Genomic DNA, 27254 nt, shown 5'->3' with positions numbered 1-27254 from the left:
AAGAAAGTACAGTTGGTTGCAAAAGTGTGCAGGCCACCACTTTCATCTTATGAGCGGGACATCTCACGCATATGCTGTACTTAGCGTCTATCAGCGACCGCTAGTTTGCTAATTGAAATGCGTTCTCGAAGCTGTCAAGCTCATATGCGACGTCAACACATCTGAAGCTGCCGCGCTTGGGCGTCCTTCACACTTGTATGGCGTACCGTACCGCGTACGCGCCGAGTCAAAAACAAGCTGTGTCTTCTTCCTCAAGTTGTCTGATTAATTAATTAATTAATTAATTAATTAATTTGAACGTACCAATGCAATTGTTCCGTTTGAGAAATCCTACATCCGCATTAATTTTGCCTACCTAGCGTTCTTCGACGTGCGCCTCAACGCGGTCGTTTTTGTTATCTGCCTTCCACCGAATTCTGGCTGCACCACGACCGGGACTTGAGTCTGCAACCTCGTTCTCTGCAGTAGAAATGCCACAGCTACTGAGGGCCACCGAGGCCGCTTTTGTTCTTGTGCTTGTTACTTGTAATGTAGGCGCAGAAGAGTCGAAAAGAGGCGGTAAACTTCCGCGCTTCCCAACAGCTCGGCTTTCGCCTGTTTGCACGGAAGAGATTTGCGCGCTGTCCCCCCCCCCCCCTCTCCCCTCGCAATGACACCACAACTCAGTGACCTCAGTGACCGTCCCTTTGAGATTGCGCAGTCAGCTTTCGCATTGGCAGGCGGGGAAGGCTAGCACCCAAGAGAGGAAAAGAAGTAGGAGTAGAAGAAGAGCATGAGTTGCGCGTTTGTCGGCTCCGGTGTCCGTGCTCCGGAGGGCGCGCTTTGACCACGTAGATGCTATATAGCAGTGCTTTCTGCTGCCGTGTCCCAGTCAATTAAGGTGGAGGCCCTCCCGTGGGGTCGCCTCGTCTGAGGGACTCTCGCTGCGCGGCTGCTGGCCTAATGACACCGTGATGGGCGCCTCGCGGTCCACTCTTGGGCGCATCTCATGCTTCCTTGAGAACTGCGTGATGTCGTCGTCGTTCACCTCTGCAGCACCTCTCGGCAGTTGCGTAAAACGGATACCTGTGCCCTTGCCCATTACGCAACACTTAATTAGTTTGCTTCTGATGTGAGTGCAATTGCAGGCCAGTATCATTTGCAGAGTTATACGAAAGCATTTGTCCGTTTATGAATGTAGAAGCCCGTATCCGTGCCGACAACACATAGCATGAAGGCGTTCGCGTTTTGCCCGCGCGAGAACGGTCATGAGGCTTCGGCTAAAAACTACAGTGAAAGCTGAAAATTGGCGATGCCGCAGGTTTGCACGTAAATTCACGCGAAATATTTTGGCTTGTTAACTTTCGCGAGCACAGCTCCAGGTTTGCAAGGTTTGTTACAATTAACAGTATGTCTGCTTATTGATCACTTCGTTTTGCCAGAAGACGTATCCCACGTACGCGATGTCGTGCATGACGCTGTCTTACTGCTTGAAACGGTATAAAACGGGGTCGCACCAAAAGTGAGAACCACTACCGTCCGGCACTGTAGAGTCATTCGCGCACCTATTGTCACTCACGTGACAAGTTAGCGCAACTCTTATGATACAGCGCAGCAACCGGAGGTGACGCCGATCGCAGGAGGGGAAAAAGTCAAATGGCGTGAAGGCAACGTCGCCTCGCGCTCTTGGGAATTATTTCTTCTTCTAGCCTTCTACGTAATTTGTGTCCGCTTCTAGAAGGCATAATAAAAGCCAGACCAACTGCAGCGAAATTTTATTTCGACTGAATTCGTTATAAATGAGTATAGTGTATAATACTATCGAAGTATATTGTTACACGGCGGAGCTGCAGGGCTAATCATTGTATAATTTTCTTATTAACAGCCTTTAAATGGCATCTCATTAGACGGCGTGTGCCGTACTTGGTGATTAGCCGATATTAAGACGTAAACCCCGACAGGCCACCTCTATAGAGGTGGCCTGTCGGGGTTTACGCTGGCAGCCGCCGGCGCCGCCCAAATATGGAAGGGCATGCCAATAAATTGCGTTTGTTGTCAGCGTTCTGGGCCCTATGTCACTTTCGGCAAGCAGTATTGGCGGCGTGACTTTTTCTTTTTTTTCCGTATTTTTTTTTTCTTCCTAGCTCGTTATCAAAAAACGACTATTTTGCGAGCTTTTCCACGACGCATCCGCTGGTATTTCAAAAGTAAAATATTGCACGGTAGGTGCTCTATATGTACACTATCTACACTATTAACCTTCTTGCGCGGTTCGAAATTTCGTTGCAGTTGACGTTTAACAAATTTGGGTGCGCTCCTCGACATGATGTGTTCATGATAAAAGGATGTTTGTCTCTCGAATCGGAAGTTTTTTTCCCTTAATAAATCTGCTAAAATGTCGCCGAACGTTACACGAAAGTTTATGTTTATGTGAACGCCATGTACTTTGGACGGGCCTTGAGACAAAGATAATTCGCGAAAGTGTACTTAAAGGTGTGAAATTGAACAGTGATGAAGCTGAACACTATGAAAGTTGGATTAAGGACAACACATTTTATAAGTCAGTATTGCAGTATCTCTATCGAAAGAGCCTCCATGCTTATATTTAGTTCCATACTGACGTTATGCCGCCTAGCAACTCAAGCGGGGAAAAAACGTGTGAACGAAAATACCGTCATCCAGTAAATCTAGCATGAAGCTACGTATAGGCTACATCGGCTACCATTCTGGTTAACTGAATTGAGAAAGAGAGAGAGAGAGAGAGAGAGAAAAATAAGCACGGCTCTGTTATCCGCGCTACTTCTGCTGCCTCGCGGTCCGGTAAAGCTCGAAAGACTGCAATTATGCTTTTCAGCGTGTATGAGCGGGTTCTGACGATGGCAGAAAATCATGATTATCGCTACTAGATTGGCTTATTCCTGTGATACATCTTTAAGGTTGTGCTTTGCGACCTCGGTGGCAATTTCAGAGCGCTGAGAAATGACAGCGCGAGTGGGCCATGAGGTTGTGCTCTACGTGTTGCCTTGTCTCAGGCGTTGAGCATCGGAGAAGAGGCACGTGGCAGCATATACTTTCACAGCGCGTGCTTGCGTGCACTCGTCCTTGGCCCCCGCTGCGACGCACTGACCGAGACTGAGAGCGCGGAGCCGGCGCGGCAGTCCACTTGTCCGAACCCCCGGGTTTCGTCGTGTAGGGCCGGAAATATAATATGGGCGGTCGATTTGCGGCCGTCAGCTATACATTTGTGTACACTGCATGAGAATGCGGCGCGACGTGGACGAGGATAGAGGCGGGGAAGCAACTTAACGAATGGATCAGTGGCATGAAGGAGAACGGTAATGATATTCAAGAGGAGATGCAGGCCTGTTTTCCTCCACGGCGGCCACGAAGTGCGCATGAATGAATGGCGAGCCTGTGTGGCCCGCAGCCGTGAAGCAGTGCGCGCTTGCATTCGGCATAGGACGAACGGAGACGCAGTTGTATCCTTTCTTCCGCGTACGCGCGAAATAATGGAATCGTTTCCCGATTGTACAGTGGAAATTGCGCGCGCCCTTTCCTTACTTCCCCGCAGAGTGCGCGGACGATATTTCGGGCGCGCCGTAATGACGCCTACGCGGCATGTCCCGATTTCTCGTTTCTTGGCTTTGCGACGTGGTTACCGTGCGTGTGCTGTTGCGCTTTTGTGTAGACGTCAGGAGCTTGTTTTTCTCGCCCCTTATTAACATTGCACGCTTTGAGTGTTTTATGCCAGCTTTCTCGTTGTCGGCGGGGCTATTGAATGCGTCCGCCTGCGGCCGCATGTGGTGGTGCAGTCATTATAGCGTTCAGTCTCGCGTGATGAAAACGGTGATTGCAATGTCTACTCGAGAGCATCCCCATTAGATTCTGTGGCAGTCAGGCCAAGTAACATGACTTCATGGATCGGAGTGAAAAGGCCTTGTGCATACATGGTGTTGGATTAGCTGTGCCAGTAGGGACGTCGTTGCTCCGCGTCGCAGCCGGGCGGGCGCGCAGAAGGTTCAACGATATGCTCAACGATATCACAAATAAAATAGTTTACTTAAAGTGGAAATTATTAAGTCTGCCGATATTGAGAAAATTTGTGCTATATAAGCATTCTATTGACTCTTTAGACGAATGTGCGTATATACTTTCCATGGCCTGCAAAATAAACATTAAAGGCGTTCTTGGTTTGCATGGGAGCTTGGCTTCGGTGTTCCAAGTAAGTTAGAGATATAGAGAAAACAGCAGATACCCCCCCCCCCCCCCCAAAAAAAAAAAAGAAAGAAAAGCAGAAATGTTGAGAGAAACCTCACTGTATATCTTTTCTTCCTTTCTTCTTCTTTTCTTACGAAGTTTTATTTCATTACGAACCTTTGCAGGCTTGTAACTGTTTGTGTGAACGCAAAGCTTTATTAGAAACGCAATGAGAGTCACGTATCTTCTGACGTCGGCGCATTCGAAAACCAGTCGTTGATCGCTGATCTTAGATCTTGTTAAAATTTCCATCTAACGGTATATAGAGTTCGCGAGAAAGACGGGATTATGGCTCAGTTATATTGATTTTGCTAGATATTTGACTTAGAAATCTACGGATTGAGCATTAAAGCTTCATTCAATGTCGATACTGCTCGCTTACTGTCATAAGCTTGTGTAATTTTTTTTATGCTAGCAAAATTCGGGAAACTTAAGGGCTCACGAAATCCCATATACCTAAGGTGTGTGGGAACACCGTGTGGCCCTGAGCAGAGATCGAAGGCTCAACTTAGTCGAAATTTAGGTGCTTGATTCAGCGCAGCACTTCAGCCAACAGGCGAAGCGGTGGTTTAAAAATAAAATATTTTGCTCAATTAATCTCGAGGCTAGCCGTACGCGCGTGCTTTCGCTGTTTTCGCAGCTGTGTATCTATGTCACAGCTGCTTGCAAAAGCGCCGCTTATTGTTTATTCAGGTGCGCGTTTAGGCATGGCTGAACTGCAGGTACAGGTGAATAGATAGGCTGGCCACATTGATTGATTGATTGATTGATTGATTGATTGATTGTGCCGCGTATTGTTTATTCAGTTCTGTGCTTAGGCAAAGGAGGTTATATAGTAGCATGGAACCTCCTTGGCTTATGTACGGGTGGGCTACAGGTGCAGGTGAATAGGTAGGCTGGCAACATTGCTGATTGATTGATTGATTTGAAGAGAGTCGAAATGTTGAGAACCGCCGTCGCAAGTTTCCCCATCACTCCAATATCACTCCATCACCTCCTATATGAACGCAACAACCAATATTATTGATGATTGAATAAACGCGATGGAGCTGAAATGAACTTTTTCAGTAGTACAAGTCCTGCTCGATGCGACGTAGTTACTCCACTCGAAACTTAATAAAACTAGTAAATTCAGCGTTAGATTGCTTTCTTTAAAAAAAAATTTCTCCTTTAGCCGGGCTTTTACGAAGTTCTACGACAAGTTTAAATTTTTCACGAAAAGAACGTGTTGTCTGGCTTTGCCTTTTTGCCAATACTCCGGAGCGCTGTTGTGCTCGCGCCAAAATGTAACCGAAATTCGAGGTTTTGCGTACAGCCATGGCTAATGTGCAGCAGCGGTCGCCGCCAATGTCACACATATTTTTGTGCGAGCGATCATTCTTTATCTGCAAGCATTTGCCATATAGCGCCTGGACCGTACGCTGTTCTGACGCTTCCTTCCTTTGGCGTCGCCCGTCGGATGCACTGTGTTTCACGTGGAGTGCAGCCCTTGAAGATTTCACCGGAAACAAGAGAGCAGTTTCTGAGAAGCTGTAGTTGCTGTGCCTCTCCCCTATTCCTGCCCTTTCGTCGCTTATGGAGTGAGGACGTTAAGCGATTGCATTGAAACTCGAGCTGCACGCTTTTCTCATCGTTGCAGCTGGGAGAAGAGAGCGATAAAATAAAGATGTGCAGAGAGACCGAGCTCTAATGACGGCGGAAACGCCCCGAGGCTGGGCCATCTTTTCGCCCCAAGTCTGGCGCAGCGTGATATGCTAATCTGCTATTGACCGTCACGTGAGTCCGCCGTTGTGTTGCCGCCGGCGTGCGTGTGTGGAGACCGGGCGCAGAGAGAGAGAGAGAGAGAGAGAGAGAGAGAGAGAGAGAGAGAGAGAGAGAGAGAGAGAGAGATTCAAAGGGCGGGAACTGCACCTGCCGTCTTGCTACATCCCAGACTGCTGAGACCGGCAGATTGCGTGGCGGCGCCAAATAGATGCTCTCCGAACGCCGGCAGCCTGGCCGTATGGCGCTGGGGCGACGTTTATTTGGTTCCATTCTGCCCTCCCAAATGTGCTGGCAACGTTGTTCTTCGGCATTCCTGCATTTTCTTTGTTTTTTGTTATTTCCCGTCCAGAACTCGTCCTGAACCTCTTTTCTTTCGATCAGTTCATGTTATAATATGTATATTGACCGGTTCGGTTAAGGTATAGTTTTCGTGAGAGATTGTTAATGTAAGTGGTGCGGTTTTTAGGAGCACTTGCAGCTGTTTGTTCGCTGCTTCATTCATGGATGATTTCTGGAGTTATGAATGCCGGTGTAGTATATCGTATGCTGTATAACGTATCCGGCGTTATTCATGCAGCCAACTATACCGTTCGTATGCCACGGTACGTATACGCCGAACTGAAGGCAGCGGCGGTCGGTATCGAGACTAATTGCAGCCGATCGCGATATCGCCTCCTCACCTGCCCCCGCCGTCGAGCTTGATTAATTGCCCTTATAGTTTCCTGTTGAGTTCCTGGTGAGACTGTGCGCGCGCTTATTAACGATCGTAGGATGATCGATCACGTGCACTCCACCGCGGGATGCTTGTACGGAAGATCTGGCTTAGGGCTTCTCTGAGCAACGTTCCTTTCGTTGTTGAACGATTTCATCGAAAGCTTCTTCCTGCCGCGCTTATCGGTGTCGATAGGGCTAGACACTTGCGAATCGCAATATATCGCTGACTGAAGGCAGAAAGACATTGCGCGTTGTTTACGCGTGCTGCGGTAGCAGGCTTGGGCGGACGGAGGTACGGTATACATTCATTCGGGCATTATTCCTTGCGGCCAGTTCTGTAACCACCTCTTTCAAAAACGCTGCCGCCGACGCTTTTCGATGGGGAGGCCTGTTAGTTTTCTTATTGTTACTATTTGTTGCGTCATCCGCAGAATCGCGTGCGAGCGCTTCTTGGAATTTGTCTCCATACACAACCAATTGCCGCAAGGACGTCTCGTTTGTCGCTGATAGATCCACGGTCACATAGACTTCTGGTCATACTCGAGCTAAGGAAAGTGGGAGGAAAAAGTGTTTGTTTTCCTTCGTGTAGTGGAACCTCTGTTTAAAGTCGCCATATCAATTTGCATCAAGCAAATAGCACCTTCCAATCACCATTTAGCCTGAAAAGCTCGGCAAGGCATCGTGAAGACGAGTCTCTTAACTGTTAAGTTGGCTTTTCTGCTCTGTCTGCACTGCCAGTGAAGTCACAGCAGCGCATGTTTCGAGCAGACACTCAACGCATTTCCTTCGCGGGTTCGCACATTAAAAAATGGATTTGTTTAAGCGGTGCCGTTTTCGTTAGCACATACGGCGACATCCACTTCAATATGGGCAGATACGAATTTTAACATTACGTGCCGAATATGCTACCTTCCCGGAAATTGACTCAACAATAGTACCTGGAAGGGTGACGTTAATGCAAAGCGGCTTTTATGGTGCGAACGACGCACGCGGAGTACAAGCAAAGGGGCGAGAAGGCGTACAAGCAAAGGGGTGAGAAGAAGGAGGTCCCTTTATATGAATGACCCCCGAGATCTTCAACGCGTTTGTAACCTCGGATGCCATGTTCTAGACGAGTACCTGATCGAACTATTCCGCGGCATGACATGGGGTGGTATGTCGGCGCAACCAGGCTTGCCACCGGCTACTATGGCATCTTTTGCTTCTTCAGTTTGGTCCGTCCGTCCGTACGTGTCTCCCTGTCCTGTCGAGGGAGACCGCGAAAGGCTATCGCGCCCCAGGGCCAGTCGCGGGTCACCGCACGAAGAGATTCCCGGGTGATTAGGGCGGACCGCAGCAAGTTTGGCGGCAAGAGGCGCGCGGTTGCGCCATTCGCGTGTGAACCGTTTCGGAACGCGTTTTATGGCCAACCGCGCCGCCGCAGGATGCGTGTCTCCGCGGCCATTCCTCGTTCCGCCTGCTACTTGCTTGGTCGGTTGCGGTTCTCAAGCGCTGCTTAATGCGTCACTCGCTTCTTTTCTTTTCCCCTCACTAACGAAGACGACAATCTTGCGTATACGAGAGGTTGTGCCACTGTGCTGCTATAGCTGTATTCGCTTTTCTTGCTCGATTGTTTTCCTATTTCTTCGACTGTCTTGTTGTGCAAATCTGACGGACCTAGCTCTTCCGGAGGCGGCTTGCTCGACTGAGATCCTTGTCTTTGCCGTCTCGCGGATTCCTTCGTTGTCTCGCTCGCGTTACTCTCCCACGGCGAGTCGCGGTTGGGTCGCGCCCGTGCGGGTTCTTCGCGCAAGCATCTCACGTCCCATCTCGTTTGATTGAGGAGCGTTATGTCGACGTCGAGCGGTGTGAATTCGTTGACGCTTTGCAACGAGGAAACGCGCACTTTTGACCTGTATACTTTGTCTTTGCTACCTGAAGCAGTTAGTTGGCTGCGCGCGGAATCGACAGATTTCTGAACAACATCACTCGCGGTGCACGTCTGGCGATAGTTTAGTCTTAAATATGAAATGGCTGTCGCGTTTAACTACATGCAAAATAAATGAGATTATGTGTTACGTGTTAAACTAAAGAACAAAGCGGTCAATCTCAGCCTTATGGTTGCTTAAGAGATTATACCAAATATTGTCGATGTAGACAGACGTCAAGGCGAGAATGTCGACACGTCGACCGGCCGTCACTCAGAGAAGAAAAAAGAAAAGCGAGGGGGCCTACACATTTCTTTATCTAATATTACTTTAATTTGTGCGTCGGTTTGGGGGCAACCTTCGAAATGTGTTTTTCTCGATGTTATTGGCTGTCTCTTTTAATCAAGGCTGTAAGGAAATTAACGTCATCTTCTGCAATGGGGTTAAAATACTCCCCACTTTATATAGATATGTCCTGATGTCTGTGTTCAATATCTACACCTGAATCCTCGGCCGTTCTTCACCAGCGGTTATGTGCTGCAATTTATTGTTATCAAGAAGAAGAAGCGATCACGCTGTAAAAGTGCAAAATTTCGGTGCCTCAGTACTCGGTTTTAGCCACAGGGACGTCTTTGGTGCCGTTTGTGGTTTCATTCAATCAACAAAACGAATAGGCTTTTAACTTCCTGTTTTCTTAAATTATCTTAATGATATTTCTGTGTTAAATCCTAGCAGTACTGTAATAAATTGTTCTGTTTAGGAAAATTGTTAATCTCCCTGCTCTGATCGCACAATTGCACAATAACTTGTAGTTTCTTGAAATATTATGCAATAGTGCAGGTGCCCATTTCTTGGCCGATCCCCGAGGGTGGGTGTGAGCCATAGTATAGGGACGTCATCATCACCATCATCATCATCATGTTGCGTCATTTCTCTAGTGTACGAATACAACGTCAGTTCTGCCAGCTTGCGGGGATCGCGCTGCCAGCACAGCATCATTACCAAGAGGTCAGCGACGGCGGACCTTTCACGGCGCGATCGGTTTCCCTTGTGTGTGCATGTGTGTGTTTGCGGTTGTCGACACGGGCGCCGCCGGCGCCTCATCCGCAGCAATGGAGCTTCCTAAGATCGTGCGGCGTTGCTTCAGTGCGGACTGCTTGACGCACGCCGATTCGGCGGAAGATATTTTCGACGAGCCCTCGACGTAAGTTCCCTTCGAGGGCGTCCCACAATTCTTGCGTCGGCGACGTTTCGCGTCGTCTCTGTTATTGCCGAGCTCAGGACGTCGTACGTGACAGGTAACCAAAGGAGTTCATAAGAACACGTGTACAAGTCGATCCACTGTTTAACGGAACACTAGTTTTGCATATGGCTGGCTACCAATTACCCCTGATTAATTGCACGGATTCATGGAAAATAATTTTTCATTCATAGATGTCGGGTTGATGCGTCCTGTCAGCTATGCTTTTCTTCTATCAATCAAGTAGAAGTGTTTAAGTTATATTGGCATTATTGCCAGCCGTGCTTTCCCTTCGAGAACGGACGGTGCTGCACATTTCAGGAAAACATGTTTTTATCGTCCTGCTTACTTTTCCATATCATGCCAGACTATGGAGGCAGTCTGATGTTATGAATAATAAAAAAAAAGATAGAGCGAAGATAGTTGGTGCTAACGGTGTCTTGTAGGCGCCGCTCGAAAATGAACCCAACCGCCGTTACCGTTCCTGCTGCCGTCGTGCTATTCATGGTACACTCTTAATCAAAATTACACCCTTTGCGTCGTATCTTGCCACACAACGATAATCGTCATCTGTCTTGTGCGCATTTCCTTTCTTTAACGCTTCGAGCCCGGTACTTCCAAGTAACGAACGGCATGCGCGTTGTCAGCTTGACAGCATTCTCGACAGGAAAGTAGCGAGCGCAGCGTTTTCGAGAGAGGAAACGCAAGCAAGACAGATGACGATTATCGTTGCGTGCAAATATACACCCCAAAGGGTGTACCTTTGTCTAAGAGTGTAGTATCGTGGGCTTCCGCCGTTATTAGGCGGTGTGTCGCTGTCGTCTTCTTGTGCGTAAAGGACCCGTCATCATTTCTGTCGCATTAGCTCACGAAGACACACGTCATGCACGGTGAACGCATCGGTGCTCTTCGAGAGCGTAGGGAAAAGCGGAAGCGGGAGGATGGCCGGCGCTCACCTCCTTGTCCAAGCTCACTTTTCCTGCAGAACTAGCGCGCGTGGCGGAGAAGCCCAACAGTTGTTAGACAAAAAGCGCCACGAGAGGTGCGTGGAGGAGAGAAAAGAGAGAGGGTCATCACGCGCGCCGAGGGCATCTTTGTTCCGGCGCCTGTGTCATCCGTTGACGTGCCGCAATCGAGGCCAACGGCCAACGGTGCGTGCGCTCGCGGCTGCCTGCGGCGACGCTTTGAAACCGACGCCGGACAGCTGCTGCCGTCAGTGGCGTAGCCGCGCTCTCCCGCAGTTGCACTTTTGTAGCGTGGAAGCGCCGCGGGGGTATTCACGCAGGCCGCGCACCTCGGAAGACGAGGCTGCTGCGTGTCTGCCGGATATACGACACCGGAGAGTCAGACCCGGCGTTCGCTGCTGCGAATGTACCCCCCCCCCCCCCCCCCCCTCCTTAATGCGACCCCTTTCGTGCGGTCGAAGGCGATGCCTGTGTCTTGCAGAGAGCGCGCAGTTTCGCCTGGTTGCGCCTGCTGAGGCAGCAGCTTCCGCTGCTGCTCGTTTTTGTTGCATTTGTCGTATTCGGACGCACTGCGCAAGTACTACGCGCTGGACCGTTTCGGCGTCACCATTGCTATACTTTGCCGAACTCAACAAATTGCGCGTGGCGCGTTCAGCCTCGACCGCACGGGCGGGCACTCGAACGCTTTATCCCCGAACCGCGCCAGTCGCGAGGAAGGGGGCATGGTGGCCGCGCGTTCGGCCTTCCGGAACTTGTCGAGCATATCGGGGCCGCGCCGGATCAGACGGAAGCGACTGGCGTCGTGGCCGCGGGTGATATTTTCGGGCAGCCGCAGAGATGACCCCGCGTTCTCAATTGGCGGAGGATATATAAAGTGTATGCATTTGGGGACGGCGGTTATACTATGGCTGACTGCCAGACTAATGCGCGTTGCCGTGCGCCATGCAGCTTGAACCCTGTAGCTTGAACCCTGTATACCAGTTGTTCCGCTGCAGAAGTTAAGCACGTGGAGAAGGAAGCTGCTGTGTATGTTGGTGCCATGAAACGACCCTGTGACCGCTTCACTTGGCGTACACATATTGGCATGAGCCCTATGCAGGCAGTTGTTTCAGTTGTTCTTGTGTGTATTCTCTGCTCGTGCCCCGAACACGTCCCACATAACATCATGCGAGGCACTTAGGCGTTCCCCGTTAACACAAAGCAAATATTTCCATGTGGTATACCTGAACAAGACACGTGACTAGAGGATAACCGGGCGGATAGCTTGAAAGTGTGGCACTGCTGGAACTCGCTAAAAGTCCTCGCTTTAGCTGTGACTGCATTAGTATATAGGCGTTGTCGGGGCTCCGTGATGGATATCGCTTCTTTGACCAGTTGACTGAGTGTTTTGAGTTCGTTCTTTAGCAGGCATGGTTTCGACACCGAAAGGTTCACATGGAGAGGAACGAACTGCAACTTTTGCATTCCATTTAAGTTTCACAACGCGTTCCGCCACGCGGGGCGTTAAGTGGTGACGGATATCATGTGCGGAAATGGCGCCGCGTCATCACGCTGTGCGGCAACAGTAACACGCTGGGATTAACCGATTGAATGCCCTGAAAGAGCCTTGTGCCAATGCAAAACTGTGTACTTAAAATGACGTGCCGTTCTGTAAATGCTACGTAGCGCAAATTTTCATTACTGTGACGGGTTTGGAATAGCTGTCTGTAATTCTGACTACCACTTATTACTTTTGTTATGTTTAATCCGATAATTTACGTGTTTCAACTTTTATTTGAACCACGAATGTCAGAGTTTCTTAGTCTTCACGTCGCCAGTTTTCACACGCTGTCCTGAAGCATTGAATGTTCTCACGATACGCATAGAAGCCGGGCACACTGAATCAGGTTGCGTTCTCTGCTTATAGCTAACAATACTTCGCAGTTCCACTTCCTCTTTCGTGTGTTGGGCAAGCTTTGTCAACGTAATCCTCGTCGTGGACCACGGCTGCAATGCCATTAGGGGAACCCCACTAATCTCTCTCGACGTCTTTGTGTGCAGGGAATCGTCGCTATCTTCCTTCGTAAAGTAGAATCGGGGGCACGAACAGGTGCACCGTGGGTCGCATCCTGCGAGCAGTCATCGTCGATTATCGCGGAAGAACACAGAAGTGACCCGTTGCACGCGCGCTCGCGAACATCGCCACCTCTCCCGAGGCTCGAGCATCCGACCGCTAATAATAACCGAGCACCGTAAATCGGGTCGTGCCCACCGCGAAGCACCCTTGCGCACGGCCACGACACCAGATTGCGACGCCTGCCGCCGCCGCTTCCTGGTCCGCAACGCGGCGCCCGCCAGCGATAGACTGCCGCTGGTCGCACGCATCGTTCGGCGCGCAGAGCGACAGGACTTGGCCGCCCTCGGGATTATATGTACGCCGGTCGTCGTGATGCGCATGAGAGGCACGGCGTGCGCTTCCACTTACTTCTGTCATGCGTGCGTGCTGCTATATTTGCTTGCAGCCGGTTATACGTTGCAGGCGCAGGCAGAGACACTATTCAGTTGTTATAACGAATGTATAAGAGAGAGAGAGAGGGTGCGTGTGTGCGTGTGGGTGAGAGAGATGTATATTGAGGGAAGAGGCGCGCAACGGGTCGTGGTGCCATCGGCGGCATGCCGGGAAAGGAGGGCCGCCGTACGGCCATCAGCTGTCACGTCATAACCAGCCGACCGTTGAGAGCACCTTTGGGAGCTCAACGGAACGCCTTTGTGATAGGACGCTCGATGGCACCTCCGTGGCGGCAAATGTAGCGGGTGCCCGTCGGGCCATTGCTGATGAGGTCACAGCTGACGGCCTCGGGCTTCCTCTCATTGTCCGTCTGGTATGCGGCATGTGCGTGTGTCCTTTGCGCGGCGAGCGGTCGGCGATTTCTTGAGCGCTTTTTTGTTGTCGCCGATCATCTTCGCAGTGGTCACTGGTGCGCGCGTGGACATGCGGGTTTGTTGGACACCTTGCGCCTCTTCATCATGTTCGAGGGGACATTCACTATATCTGTATGCGGTCACTGGAGATTGGTTAAACGAGACCTGACAGTGTCTTTGATTCGGCGTCTCGTTTCTGTTTCGTCTATATATGTACACGTTTCTGTCGCCTTGTTTGAACCTGGAAAGCATTCCAGCGGATTCGCATAGTTTGTTATTTCTTACTTACTGACACGGGCTTTGACAACGATGTGGCTTCTTTTCGTTTTGGTGGTAGTTTTGTCCACTGTACGAGCATAGCGCTGCCTAATTGCCACGTATGCTGAAGACACGATATCAAATACTCTCGTCTCCTTGGCACCTCAATTTGAGAGGGTCACTCGAAGATAATGGAGATAGAAGAAGAGTGATTGCTAGTTATAGGTCATTTATTACGGCGCCCACTGCGGTGAGCAGTCGAGCCAAGGAATTGGGCAACTGGATACGAACGACTTTGCGCCTGCTGCACTCGGGATGCTTTTTTATAATTCTCTGTTATACTTTTTGTTCCCCGAGCGCTTTCTGGTCGCTGCGGATGACTTCCGCAGCCTGAAGTTGGGGCACGTACCGACTAACTTTGAGGAAGCGCAGAGCTAGACGTTGCGGTCCCTCCCTTAGCTCCGCTACATGCACATCCAGGAAGAACGGTTTAATCGTTCGCCTTTGGGCAGCGTTAACCTGAAAAGCCTGCGCTATAGCCGGACATCGGCGGCGCATGGGAAAGCGTACGCGAAATCGGAGCGCATCTCTCCGAGCACAGTCCCTCTTTAACCGCTGCCATAAAAACATGCGTCGCTGTCCCCCACTGAACGCGGACGGTTAAAGTTAAGCAGCGCCCTTCGTGCTGCTGGGTATATACGATCGGTGACTTGAGAGGCATCGTCTTTGTGGATGCTTTCTTTTCCAATTTTAGCGTCTCGTCGCCGTCTTCGCGAGGTCGGTTCGCGCAAAGGGGCCCGCGCTCGTTACGGACCATCGGGCAGGCTGCATGCAGATGCTCAGCGGGTATACACGTCGCTCAAGAGAAGCCCGAGGTCTCGCGCAGAGCCAGTTTGCCGTGAAAGTCGGTGGCTCGCGCTGCCGCGCTGGTATTTCGGAGGCGTGCCTCTTTTCCCCTTCGATCGTAAAACGCGCAGCTGACGGTGCCTTTGACTTAACGGTGCCGCCGGCATCTCGAGTCGCTTCTGAATTATACGACGCGCCTGCGTGCAACGGTAATGGGCGGCGAGCATGCGAAAGGGGCCTCCTCTGTTTTGCTTTCTCGCTCGTATATGCCTCATGCGATGCCGTTGCGACTCTCCCTTAGTCGCACGAAATGGAAGCAACACTCACGAAAGGAAAGACAGTGCTTTGTCTGCGCTGTCTTCCCTGTCTCTTTTTGTGAGCGCTCCCGCTGGGCAGTGTGCCAGCTATCACCCAGCAACGTTCTCTTCTGTAGTTGTCGTTTACTACCAGTCGAATTTTATGTTTCATTGGTAGCATGCCGTCTAAACCTATAGCATTCTGTTTTCATTAGATCAATAACGGCGTAACTTATACTTAAGTGTAAAAAGAAGAGGAATAAGAAGTAGAGAGACGTTGAAGACCACCACACGTGAGCTGTGCTCGACGCCGTACAACACAGTTTGAAAAGCGGACAGGTGCACTCACTGCTGCTGTCCGCCCACCGTGCTTGAAAAGCATATATAAACAAGGAAGCAATCATTTCAGGTATAACGAACGGAACCCTGTTTTCGGCGTATTTTGAATGTGGCGTCGGTCCACGGGCGCAGCGTCGGCGCGCTGATTTTGCACTGCGTACTGGACACAGCGCTGTAAGTCCGGCCAGAATGTTGTCGCCGTAGTTTGCTAATTACAGTACACATTTCATCTATGGTAACAGCCTAATTCGGCACCCGCCGTGGTTGCTCAGTGGCTATGGTGTTGGGCTGCTGAGCACGAGGTCGCGGGATCGAATCCCGGCCACGGCGGCCGCATTTCGATGGAGGCGGAATGCGAAAACACCCGTGTACTTAGATTTAGGTGCACGTTAAAGAGCCCCAGGTGGTCGAAATTTCCGGAGTCCTCCACTATGGCGTGCCTCATAATCAGAAAGGGGTTTTGGCACGTAAAACCCCATAATTTTAACAGCCTAATTGGAATTGATTGCCGCCGGATGTCGCAGCGCCAAGAACATTAGTGAAACGTTCCCCGTGTTTGCCGCTTGAGCGTGTGGCTGAATCTGGACGGGAGCATTCATTAATAGTAATTATTTGACCAACTTCTAAAGTGTTGCTTCAAACGCAACGACTTCAGTGGAGGATTTGTACAGAGCCTGTTGAGAACTATCCAAATAGTTTTTGTCGGTTATGACAGCTACTGTTGCTTGAGTTTGTTCGGGCTGAAAAGAAAACGGGCGAGATTTGAAAAAAAAAAAAAGGTATACCACGTGACTAGGCGCTTGCGCGCATTGACATTAGTGCCCTCAAACATGCTGCGAACGAATGATCGATGCTGCACGCAGACCGAAGGCATAAATAGGCCGCTAGCAAAAGTGACACGCGATGGCAGCACTGTCGTCTTCGATGTATCGTCATCCGCCGCCAAAACCCTCGGTGGGCGGAGACCGCGCGCATTGAGGCGTCCTACCCTCGCCCTTTACGCTGTCTGTCAACAGCAAGAACTTTGACTGAGCGTCAAGAATTACCGTGCATAGCTTATCGCACATCTAGTGGCTCCGTTTGCTTCGTTGCTTCAACGGGCAAGCTATCTGGGGAAAAGTGAAAGACAAGACCATTGTATTTGCTAAATCTCTATTGCTTAACGTATCTTCATGCAGTAAGTCTACGTGTAGCATAGATCATTCGTTGGTACAATGCAAGTGCCGAGTCGCGTGGTACTTTTTTTTTTTTGCAGATCTCGCACGCCTTATTTGCAGCCTGGAAAGAATTAAAACCACAGCAACTATCATAACCGAAAAACATATTTGGATATTTTTCCATAGGCTCTAGTTTCTCTATTCCAGATGTCGCTTTTCTGTACTTCAAGAGTTTGTTAATTATTGTTAATTGATTATCTGGGCTCATAGCGAAAATATTTTCAGTTGCTCAAGAAGACAGGGAACATATAACTATGCTAGTTGCATTCTCGTAACGCTCTGTAGATTGTTTTTCTCTTCTTTTTCAGGCTTTGCACGGTGTCAGCTGAGACACTCTGTTTATATAGTAGAGTGGTCGCTAGCCCTGCGGAAAGGGGATGCGAGCCCGTCGACCTTGTCAAACAGACGCATAGAGAACCACCAGGGTACAGCATCAGTGTGCAGACAGAGGCCCAAACGGAGATGTCATATAATATCCGAAAGCTGAAGTGAAGGGGACTCAACGCGCTCAGCAAGCAGACTTGCAGCACTACAATTGTGACAAAAACGAAAAGCCCGGGAATCCTAGCTTGTCAGAAACGTAACTGGTTTTTAGGGTGACCGCGGCATAACCTATGTTAAGGAACTATCATTTAGGCAGGTAGCTCTCACGAGGTCAAATGCCTGTTCACATTGTCACTCGTAATCTCATTGCCATGATCCGGTAACTATTTATAGTCGAGTCCGCGGCGCCCGTTTAATACGACAGTGCTAAAAGTCAAAATCTCTCGAGTTGAGCTTTACAAAGTTAGCAGCCATAACGCAATCACTATACAGACTCTTTTCGAAGAACGACAGTTAGGTGAAATGAATGAGAAGCACTGCATTATGTACTTTTCTTTTAGGTACATATTTAGTACATAATATTTAGCGGTTCTCCACTTCGCTTATTTATTTACATGCCTATTTGCTGCCGGTCAATGCGTCACTGTACTTCGAAAGGTCATTTCGTGGGCCGTGCAGGATTTTATCTAAAATCGTCGGCACTCTTCTACGTACTGCGAAGGGACATTGCTTCTACGACCTATATCTAAAAGAGGCCGATTTGGCGGCTTGAAAAGATCCCATTTGTTCAAGACAAATGTGATCGTGACGAGGCTGCCGACTCCATCGGACGTGCGTTCATTTCGCCTCTACTGCTTTTGGTGGTTTATTTTTTGGCGGAACCACGCAAGAGTCGTTTTTTTTCCCCCCGCATATGTTTCCCGACGACGCATTGCAACAGTTTCAGTGACAGCGAGTCTGCCGTCGTCCGAAGCACCGACCCTCTTTTTGAAACCCGCCGTGGGGCCTTGAGAGTTAAAACGATTATCATGTACTATGCACTGCATGGGTACGCGTATATCGCCCCCCCCCCCCCCTCCTTCCCGCGTCGTCACATATTTAAATGGCCGCATATATACAGCCGCGAGAGCAGAGCAAGCGGCTTCCTAAGTGAGCGCCTCCAAGATCGCCTTGAAGCAGGCATGCACTGCCGTAAACGATGCTCGCCAGTCACGAAGTCGAAAACGCATTTACGAAATGTGATTCGGGACGGCAGTCTCTGGGCCGTTTCTTTGCATCACCGGCAGTGATCTAAGCATGCGTACTGACGAGTGCCTTATGGCTATCGAACTGTGGAGGGGCCCTCGGTGTGATTAAGTATATATACGGAAGCCTAGGCGTACCTGCGCGCTCGTCGAAGCTAACGGCGCTGCGTAATGGCTGACGGGCTTCTCGGCGCGAGCGAGGGCTCGTGTACGTAATAGGTTTGGCAGTATAGCTGACTGGAGAGAAAATGAGTGGTAGCTGCCTCTATAGGGATGCGAGACACGGAGTGCAGGGGGTGCATGTTGCAGAGGACGTGATGAACCGAACGATGGTTATTGTAGCACGGCAAGCTTCTCGTCTGGATACAGCTAGTCTCGGCAGGTGCTTGTCTCGGTTGATGTTTTGGTTATCGGCTGGTCTAACGTTCGGATTAAGTTTCGGAGATAGCAGCCTCTGGAGGCACTTGGGTTCACATTCCTAAGGCTTTTCTAAGAAGACTCGTCCTGTAGCGCGCCTGGTGCTTTCTGAGCTCAGGAGAGTCGCTCTCAACCCGGCCGCATTGCTTATGTCGACAGCGTCGTTCAGTTATTTAAGAACAGGTGTGCAATCACGGACACCAGTAGGAACGGAAAGGACAACACAAGCGCCTTAATTGTGTATGTGCTTGCACGCTTGTCTTTAAGTAATATACCAACTTGCTAAACTTAGCAAGTGTCTTTTATTGTGTGAGCTGTCCAGAGCCTCGTCCTTGTACATGTAAATAAATTATGTAAATAGTCGTAGTTTATATTTTATTTAAGTAACACTTTGGTGGAGGTGTCATCAGAAGCCAACAAAGAAAGCCGCCAAGGACGACATAGGGGAAATTACTTGTACTCACTAATTTAATTAAAGAAATGTAAATTAATGGCAATCAAAGTGGATGAAAAAACAACTTGCCGCGCAGGTGGAGAACGATCCCACGTCTTCGCATTACGTATGCGATGCGAGCATCGCACGCGTAATGCGAATACGTGGGATCGTTGCCCACCTGCGCGGCTAGTTGTTTTGCATCGTACGCGTAATGCGAAGACACGAGATCGTTCCCCACCTGCGGCAAGTTGTTTTTTCATCCATTTTGATTGCCATAAATTTATAATTTCTTTAATTCGATTAGTAAGCACAAGTAACTTCCCCTATGTTGTCCTTGGCGTCTTTGTTGGCTTCTGATGATATGATTAATAAAAATCGGGCCCCTCGGTTAACCCCCTTTCTTCTAGTTCATTTGGTGGAGGTAGTACCTTATACACATTTACGGAAGCACTGGTGTACCGTCATCTTGGGCTGTTCATGCCGCATTTTTATGTATGTAACAACACGTAATAACTGTAAGTTTGTATGACAATCGAGTCATATGCATGAAAATAGTTGTACAGACACGTCCGGTGGTAATTTTCCGTCACTATAGGCGCAAACATGAGAAACTGTTCGTGTGCGGCGACCACAAAAGCGTCGTTTTCTTTCACCTTCGTCGCATCGGTCAAACGGAGCGCTCTAACCGCAGATGTGACGATATCTATACGTCTAGGCCAGCTGGCTCGCCTGCGGAGGCCTTTCGTCGAGCCGAACCCTGGGTTCGAGCACTCACTCGGGCCCGCAAGTGGCTGTCGTCGAGGCGCGAGTGGGTCGCCCTTTCCACAGCCACTCCCTTTCCCTCCGCCCGTCCTCCACTCGAGTTCGTCCTCTACCGCTTAGCCGCAAATGCTGGCTCGATATCAAGCTGCCGCGCTCCGCCTCAGCTGCTGCTCGCCAAGCTGCTGCCGCGGCCGCAGTTCATTGCTCTCTCTCGCTACACACGTCGCGGTCGCAGCAGTCGTGCTGGAGCGTTCGTGCGGCTACGTTGTCTCGTGCGGGTGCTCCTGGCCTGGTGGTGCAGCGGCCGTCGCTCATGTTTCGCACCCGGTTGCACTCTTTTTATAGACTGCGTTGTCGCCACTCGCTGCGCGAAGCGTTTACGAGAAAGCAATGGAGATTGAAAGTTGCGCACTTTGCGTCTCTCGGCCGGCGCGCGCGGGTGTCCTTTTCTCGTTTCCCTCCCCTTCCCGCGCGCTTTTCTTATTCCTAAGGCGTGGTCGTGTACGGTGCTGCATACGAGCCCCGATCGATTAAGACAGCTAGGAGAAGCCCATTTTCCCCATGCGCTGTTGTCGCTCCTTCGTGGAATGAGAGTGAGATTGAGCCGTTCCGGCTTCTCTTGAGAAACGGTGTAATTGTTGAGCCTATACGTGCTTGCATGCCGGCGCCACCTGCTGGGTGCCCATCGGTCAGCACGCCCGTTTCCTGCATAAGCCCGCTGGCAGGAAGCATCGAATGTGACAGTAAGTCTCCGTGCGACCACTTCTAGAGTGACTATATAGAGTACATAAATATTATGCAGATTCAGCGTACATTCTGGAATCTGTGTGAGGTGAAGCTTTCGCGAAGCGCCTAGTTAAGTGCTAGAAAGCGCGTTTTCACGTATAGCGATTATGTGCCTGTACGCGCCAAAGCAGAAGAACGCGGAAAGCCCCCACGTGACTTCCGCGACCGCGGATTACACGACGGCAGTATCTACGGAATCGGCCCAGCTTACTATTGCAGTAGCTTCACCATCGGGCCACCTTATTCGGCAAGAAGCCAACCTACCAGACTCGTCAAAGGCATAAAAATGGGCAGAAAGCACAGCTTCAATAAATGAATTATGCGCTTGAAGGCTTATATTTGTTACAGTGAGGATATTTAGGCATCGTTTGTTGTTTGCTTATGTAATTCCGCACAGAACGGAGCCGGCCACCTCCGGCTCTGTATGCGGGTCGTACAGATGAGACCGGTTCGTTGTATGAGTGCTATCCTGTGTGTGAGCTACTGGGCGAGACAGCAGCAGCCACGGTTACCGAAGTACGGGAAGATTCGTGAAGAAAGATTCGCTTTAAAAGGAAAGCTTCTCGTACCTGTCGACAAAAGTGCTGTCGGTTGCACGAACCGTTACACCCGTCGGTAAATCTACCTATACGAAATCCAGCGGCCACAGACACGAGCCATTTTTACCTCGCTAAAATTCATCGTGTAGGTGACCGCTGGATTTCGTTTTTGGCGCTCTTCTGTCATTTCTCTCCGAAAGTCTGCTTTCTTCGCCAAGGACGGTGCCAGTCTGCCCCATCCACTGCTGTCAGACGTGAAAGGGGTGCCATGTAATATAGAGGTGCTGCTCTGGCGTTGCCGAATAACAAAATGTTTCCGTCCTAGACGCATTCGGTCGCCGAAAGCAGACCATTGCAAGGTCGCTGCAATGGTTCGTTTCTTTTTTTCTTTTTTTTTTGCCAGAATATCCATTGTTCTATAGCGTGTCCTGTGCGCATGTGTTAAAAAGAGAGAGTGAGAGAAAGCGGACAATTTATGTCCAGAATATGGAATTCCATTTCTAACAGCTTGCAGTGCTGATACGTTTATGCTTATCGTTTGTTTTTAGTATAGTTTTGTTACTTCAGTGGCGTTTAGATGATAGCACGGAAATAGCGCTGCCAGGGAGCGCACAAACGCGCTTCGCAACGCGAGAGAACTTCTCGTAACTTATAATGCACACATTGCGTATATGCTGTCATGCCACGAAGTAACACGAACAGTTCACACAACGAAGAGCACTTAATCGGATGAGGAAATACAGAAATACTTTCGTGGTTTCGACAAAGCACTAGCACCACTTTCGTCACTTCGTGACCTTGTCAGAAAACGCTCTTCTGTTTCTATACGATGTGTTTAAGTTTGTAGAGGCAATGGTTTCTTTTTTAAATAAACTTCGAAATAATGATTTTTGTTGCTTCATAGCTCTTCTAACTACAAATCCTTACTTTGTGGTTTGCACATCATAGCGTCAGTTGCTTTTGCATCATAAAGAACTAATTAACTAAAGTTAGTTCGGTATTTAATCACAGTGAAATTACTTCATCACTCATCCAAGCGACGTCAATGTCTCGTGTTTGTACGCGAAGGGTTACACCTCATGCGAAGATTCATTGGCATTTGAGCAAATGGCTACACATCGACATCACATCCCATAAGGAGTTTATATGAACACGCGGTAAAGGGGCTAGCCGAGTCGGTAGTAATATGTAGTGCCTATAATGTACAAGGTGATACCAGAATGCCTTAACTCTATCATAGGCATTATAGTCAAAGTAGAGTGTCTTCAATGCTGTTAAGAATTGGAACACATCCATGACCGATGCGAGGCGAACAAACCGCCTCTTGGTGTGTCTCGGGTTTGGTTGCAATTGTTCGTACGTAAACGTGTGGCTGTTCTCTCCTGCAGGAACGCCGAGACCGGGACGCGGTTCCCCAAGCTGGGAGAATGCGCCCACTTTCACTACGACATGATGGACCTGGGAACAGTCCAGGTGAGTTGGATCTTTCTTTAACGCACCGATGGTCTTGTCTTTTGCATAAAGTTTATCTAGAGAAATCGCGTCACCCACTTATGACGCCATGCCGAGCGCGAGCAAGCCTACACCAGCTGAAAAAAAAAAAATTCTAGTCACAGTCGACGTTGTGCTGCGTAATCATCGCCAAATCACATTTGTGTTATGCCAGCATGTATAAAATCACGCGGGGCCTGATGTTTCGTAGTGACTGTTGTAATGTCAATAGGTGGGCAAGCTTCGTGTCATCGCAAGCTACTCATCGTCAGTGCGCTACAGGAGCTCGGCGCCCCGTGTCTGCGGCCCTGCCGGAGGGGTCAGTAGCCCAGGCGCGGAGAGTCGGGCTGCCAGAAAGTGGGGAGGTGGCGGTCGTCAGCCTCGCGGCTCTCGGTAGCCGTCGCCGATGCTTATCTCTCCTTCTCCTCGTCGTTGCGGGGGGAGGAGAGCCTGTGCGTATACGCGCTGCTACTATTTGCTCGGTGCTCCCGCTGGCTGGCCTGGCTGGCTGGCTGCCGCCACCACCACCTCGCTCGCGCCGTCACGACCTAGCGCCGATGCTATCAAAGCGGACGGCGTCGTCTCTCGTTATGTGCGCTTCGGGGCCGTTGGGGCCGCGTATTGTTGTCGGCAGCGACGCTCGCGAAACCCACCGGGCCGCGGCGTGATGAGACACGGCGCGCGAGTCTTTTGTGGCGGCGCCTGGCCGCTGTCGCCCGCCTTGCCTCTCAGCCTTCGCTTTCTCCTTCGTTTGGCGCTGCCCGGACTGTGAATGGCTCGCGGGCACCGGCAGCGGACTAGCGACGTCGCGGCGATTAGCACTCCGGCGGCTCCAGCGAGCGTTGCGCTGTCGTCTCGCTTTCCCGCACACCTCGCAAACGATGTAAGCCCTACCCGTTGGCTTCTGACTCGCTGTTTTTCCTGAACTCTCTTAGTTACCCCCCCCCCCCCCCGTTTTCCCCCTTCGTCCGCTTGCAGTGTTTCTTTTTAACTCGCGCTGCCGTCGACCCAGTGTTTGGTCCGAGAAAGTCCGCCTGCGCGCGTTGGAAGAGCCCAACAGCGCTGTGGTCATCATATCCATCTTCGCCCCGTATTTACCGAGCATCTTGCAGTCTCTACCTCTGGTCAATTGAGACGAAAACCAGCGAATACATCGCATACACAAGATGCATGGGGTATACAGGTCGAACGCTGGACCGACTAGTCAACTTAATTTGTTGACATAAACCAGCAAAGTTTCACCAAGCGCACACGTGGTACAAAGCAGTGGTACAACCACAGGTGGTTGTAGCCTCTGGTTCCTCCACCTGCGTTTTCACGTAACATGCAGCGGCGAATGATGGCCGAGCTGGCTTCTGACGCATTTTGGTTGCGGGATAAAGCAGGATTTGATTAAAGCGAGAAAAGAGAAAGCGGAAATATATATGTCACTCTACGTGACAAAAGTATCAGGAAAACACCATCCGCGCACTAGAACAGCCGTCCGCGTCACGACACTGTCCAGGCAAGCTGGCCTTTCCGCAATACACACGAATACGCAGCAGGTGCCCGCCTACGCGCTCGGATGGTGCTTTCGGCAATACTCGCCGGCTGCACCCGAGATGGTCGGTAAACACGCGTGCGAGCCACTCCTGGCGGTGCCCTTATTTGCGGAGCACTCCTTTTACCGCCCCACCGGAGAAAACGTGAGCACTCTCGGTGCACGGGCCGCCGTGTGCCTGTCCTTCTTTGGTCGTTGTTCGGTTGTGCACGAACCTGGCATTCGTATCTGGTGGAGTCCACTGCGCGGGCTGTCCGTCGTTGCGCAATTAGTTCGTTCCACTTTTGAAGATGATTGTGCGCCGATGCTGGTTGCGTGCTCCGCGATGACTAATAGACTTACCCGTGTGTCGCCGTACTTTCTGTTGTATAGAACTGTTGTATAGAACGCCACGTTCTGCTAACTGCTAACTGAGCACTGCTAACTTGCGATGTGCCATGGATGATCGCCCGAATTCTAAAGCTTGAAAAAGCGACGCTCTTATGGCGCGTTCACACTGAGGCATTCGGCGTCTGGAGCGGCGCCCAATTCGGCGGAACCCAGTTCGGCGGCGGCGAGATCCGCCGGAACAGCCCCTTCCGCGCCGATCGCTCCCGGACCGATTTTTGCGGCAGCTGCCGCCGGATTGCCTCGCCGCGAACCAATCGGAGCGCGTCTCAGCAATTCGAAAGATGGCGGCCAAGCCCAACGCTCTCGTCATATCGCAGTCTTTGAACGCGTCGCGACATCGGAAATGCTCATCGAATTGGTGCGTAACCGCCCCGTCCTTTTCGACAAGTACCACGCGAAGCACAAGGTATAAACGACCTGACAAGGTGGCGTGACCAAGCCACGCGCGCCCTTGCAAAGCAGGACGAACCCAGCAACGCCGGTGGCGTCGTCTCTTCGGCGAATGCTTCTGCGCGTCACGCATCGCCAGAAAGGTGCTTGCCAACAGGCCCAGCAGTACTGCCTCTTCTTGCTCAGGGTTCATCATTGCCTTTTCAAGCAACGCGCTAAATTAACACACGAACTCGACGCGAACGGAGACAACTGCGCAATTTCGAGCTGCGCGAACATCCGGGATATACCGCGCTTGGTTGGAGGTTAGCACTTTATGGGGCAGATGGCGCTGTATCTCGTTCCGGCGGCGCGGTGCGCAAGCAATGTGAACGACACGCTTTTCGGCGGCTGGAGAATTCCATTCTCTGTAGATGCCGGATTCCTCAGTGTGAACGGGCCATTAGGTCTTCCGAGACGCCGTGCTTTGGAGACATCGAGAACGCGCCTTAACGTTGGCGAAGGGACGCTTTCCGCTCTCGCTCTTTCGTTCAAAATGCAGTAGAAATATTGCTTGTTAACGAAATTCGAACACATGTACGTCGCGGAGACCTTAACTGTCTCATTCAAGGCAAAGCAGAAGAAACGAAGAGGCGTGCGTTCGGTACCCCCGTCAAGGGACAGGATTATGTGCGCGAAATTGATGCTATATAGGCCACTATACTTAAAGCCAAGCAAGTAAAATCTGTTCGGTACAGGTCTTTGAGAAGATTGGTTTACTACTGCGCTCTAAGGCTTGTTTCTCGCTTAAAGCAACTTGGCGGACGATTAATAACGTATACTTACTGGCACATTGATTGTCCTCTCTGCAGCCTTATCTGCAAGCGTCCACTGACCGCGTGGTCATTTTCTCTCGCTCTCTCGTATTCTGCCTCAGTGAAGAAATCACAAGCAGAGCGCGTTGTAATGAAAGGACTGCGTTCCGGGGACGATGCTTATTCCTGCTACAGCCAGCAACTGCGCTTTCTTCCATTCCTCGTCAGTGCATCCTCCATCCGGGGCCGCGCGGTCCCTTCGCAGCGAGCTTGCAGCGCTCGGCGATCTTTCCTGCGAGAGCTTCTATCTTGGGACTGGGCCACCGGCGGGACCCGCGGGGTGGCTGTGCACTGTTTGCGCTTCTCTCTGGCTTCAAAGAGGAGACACGGCACCCGGCCGGTTCGCGCAGATGGCTGGCTGCAGCTGCGTGACCCGGGCTTGCTGCATGCCTCCTCCGACTCCCCGCCTCTCAGCTTCCCCCTGGACAGGTTCCAACATCAACTCCCGTTTCTCAACGCTCTAGAAAGTGTCTGTCTGCGTGCGCGCGTGCACACACAGACACACACACACACCCGCGCGCGCACGTGTTTCACTTTTCAGCGTCTCCTGATTCGCGACCATTCTGACACCGGCAGAAGCCTTGCAGCGCAGCAGATATCGCTGGTGAATGACCGGGTGGGCTTCGGGCGTCGCGTTCGCGGTTCGTCTTCTAGGAGACGAGTGCGCACTGCCGAGTTGCACGGGAAGAAATTGAAGGAAATCAGAGAGAGAGAGAGAGAGAGGTGGCAGGGAGAATCAATCAAGCATAGACGAAATACAAAGTATCATCTCGCCGTTACGTTCCATCGCTTCCCGGTACGCCGCTCCGTCGAACCTGATACAGCCATTCCAATTATGCGTAACTGCTTTGCAGCGCGAGAGGCTATTCAGAGGCGCCTCTTTTATCGCGTGCTCTGGCTCGTGCAGTTGTCTTCGGGACGTGCAAGTGCCTTCGTCCATGGGGACCATGTTTTCCTGCGCGGTACGCAGTGTGCGGCCCGACTGACCCATGGGAAACCAGCGGTGCCCAGGCGGCGCTCGTGAAAAACGGCCCTCAGCGCCGTGAGTGAGAAAGCGCCGTAATATTTAAACTCCCGAACAAACGCAGGGCCGCAAGGACCACCTTGTTTTTACGTTTCGCGAGGCTGTAACCTTTTACGGAACTGTAACCTTAGCGAATTTGGCGGGTTATTCGTTTTCGGTTCTGTCAGTATGAATATTAGAAACGGTGAAGAGGCTACGATCATCGAGGTTAAACTTCTGTTTTAAAAACACCCTATGTCTTGCGCGTAACACATAGGAGCCGCCACCACCAGGGAGCGTGTATACTGCCGATGGTGTTGGGATACAGTTGCAAAAGGATCGAGTTGCCGTAAGAGTTCTTTCATCAAAATAACTCGAGAAAGGCAAGTATTGCA

The 27254-nt window shown here is 50.7% G+C and overlaps 1 protein-coding gene across 3 annotated transcripts in view; it reads left to right on the top strand.

Annotated features, from left to right (window-relative positions):
- Nucleotides 1-27254, top strand: part of CdGAPr (GTPase-activating protein CdGAPr) — a 269494-nt gene that overhangs the window by 160999 nt on the left and 81241 nt on the right. For all 3 annotated transcript variants that reach the window (XM_050178971.3, XM_050178972.3, XM_050178970.3), the window contains one exon: nucleotides 22580-22664. In XM_050178971.3, the coding sequence (XP_050034928.2) occupies nucleotides 22580-22664 (85 nt within the window). The remainder of the gene's footprint in view (nucleotides 1-22579; nucleotides 22665-27254) is intronic.

Source organism: Dermacentor andersoni, chromosome 5 (genome assembly GCF_023375885.2).
Source record: "Dermacentor andersoni chromosome 5, qqDerAnde1_hic_scaffold, whole genome shotgun sequence".
NCBI classification, from domain to species: Eukaryota; Metazoa; Arthropoda; class Arachnida; order Ixodida; family Ixodidae; genus Dermacentor; species Dermacentor andersoni.
Note: the sequence above shows the minus strand (reverse complement) of the source record. Positions and strands in the feature narration are given on the sequence as shown.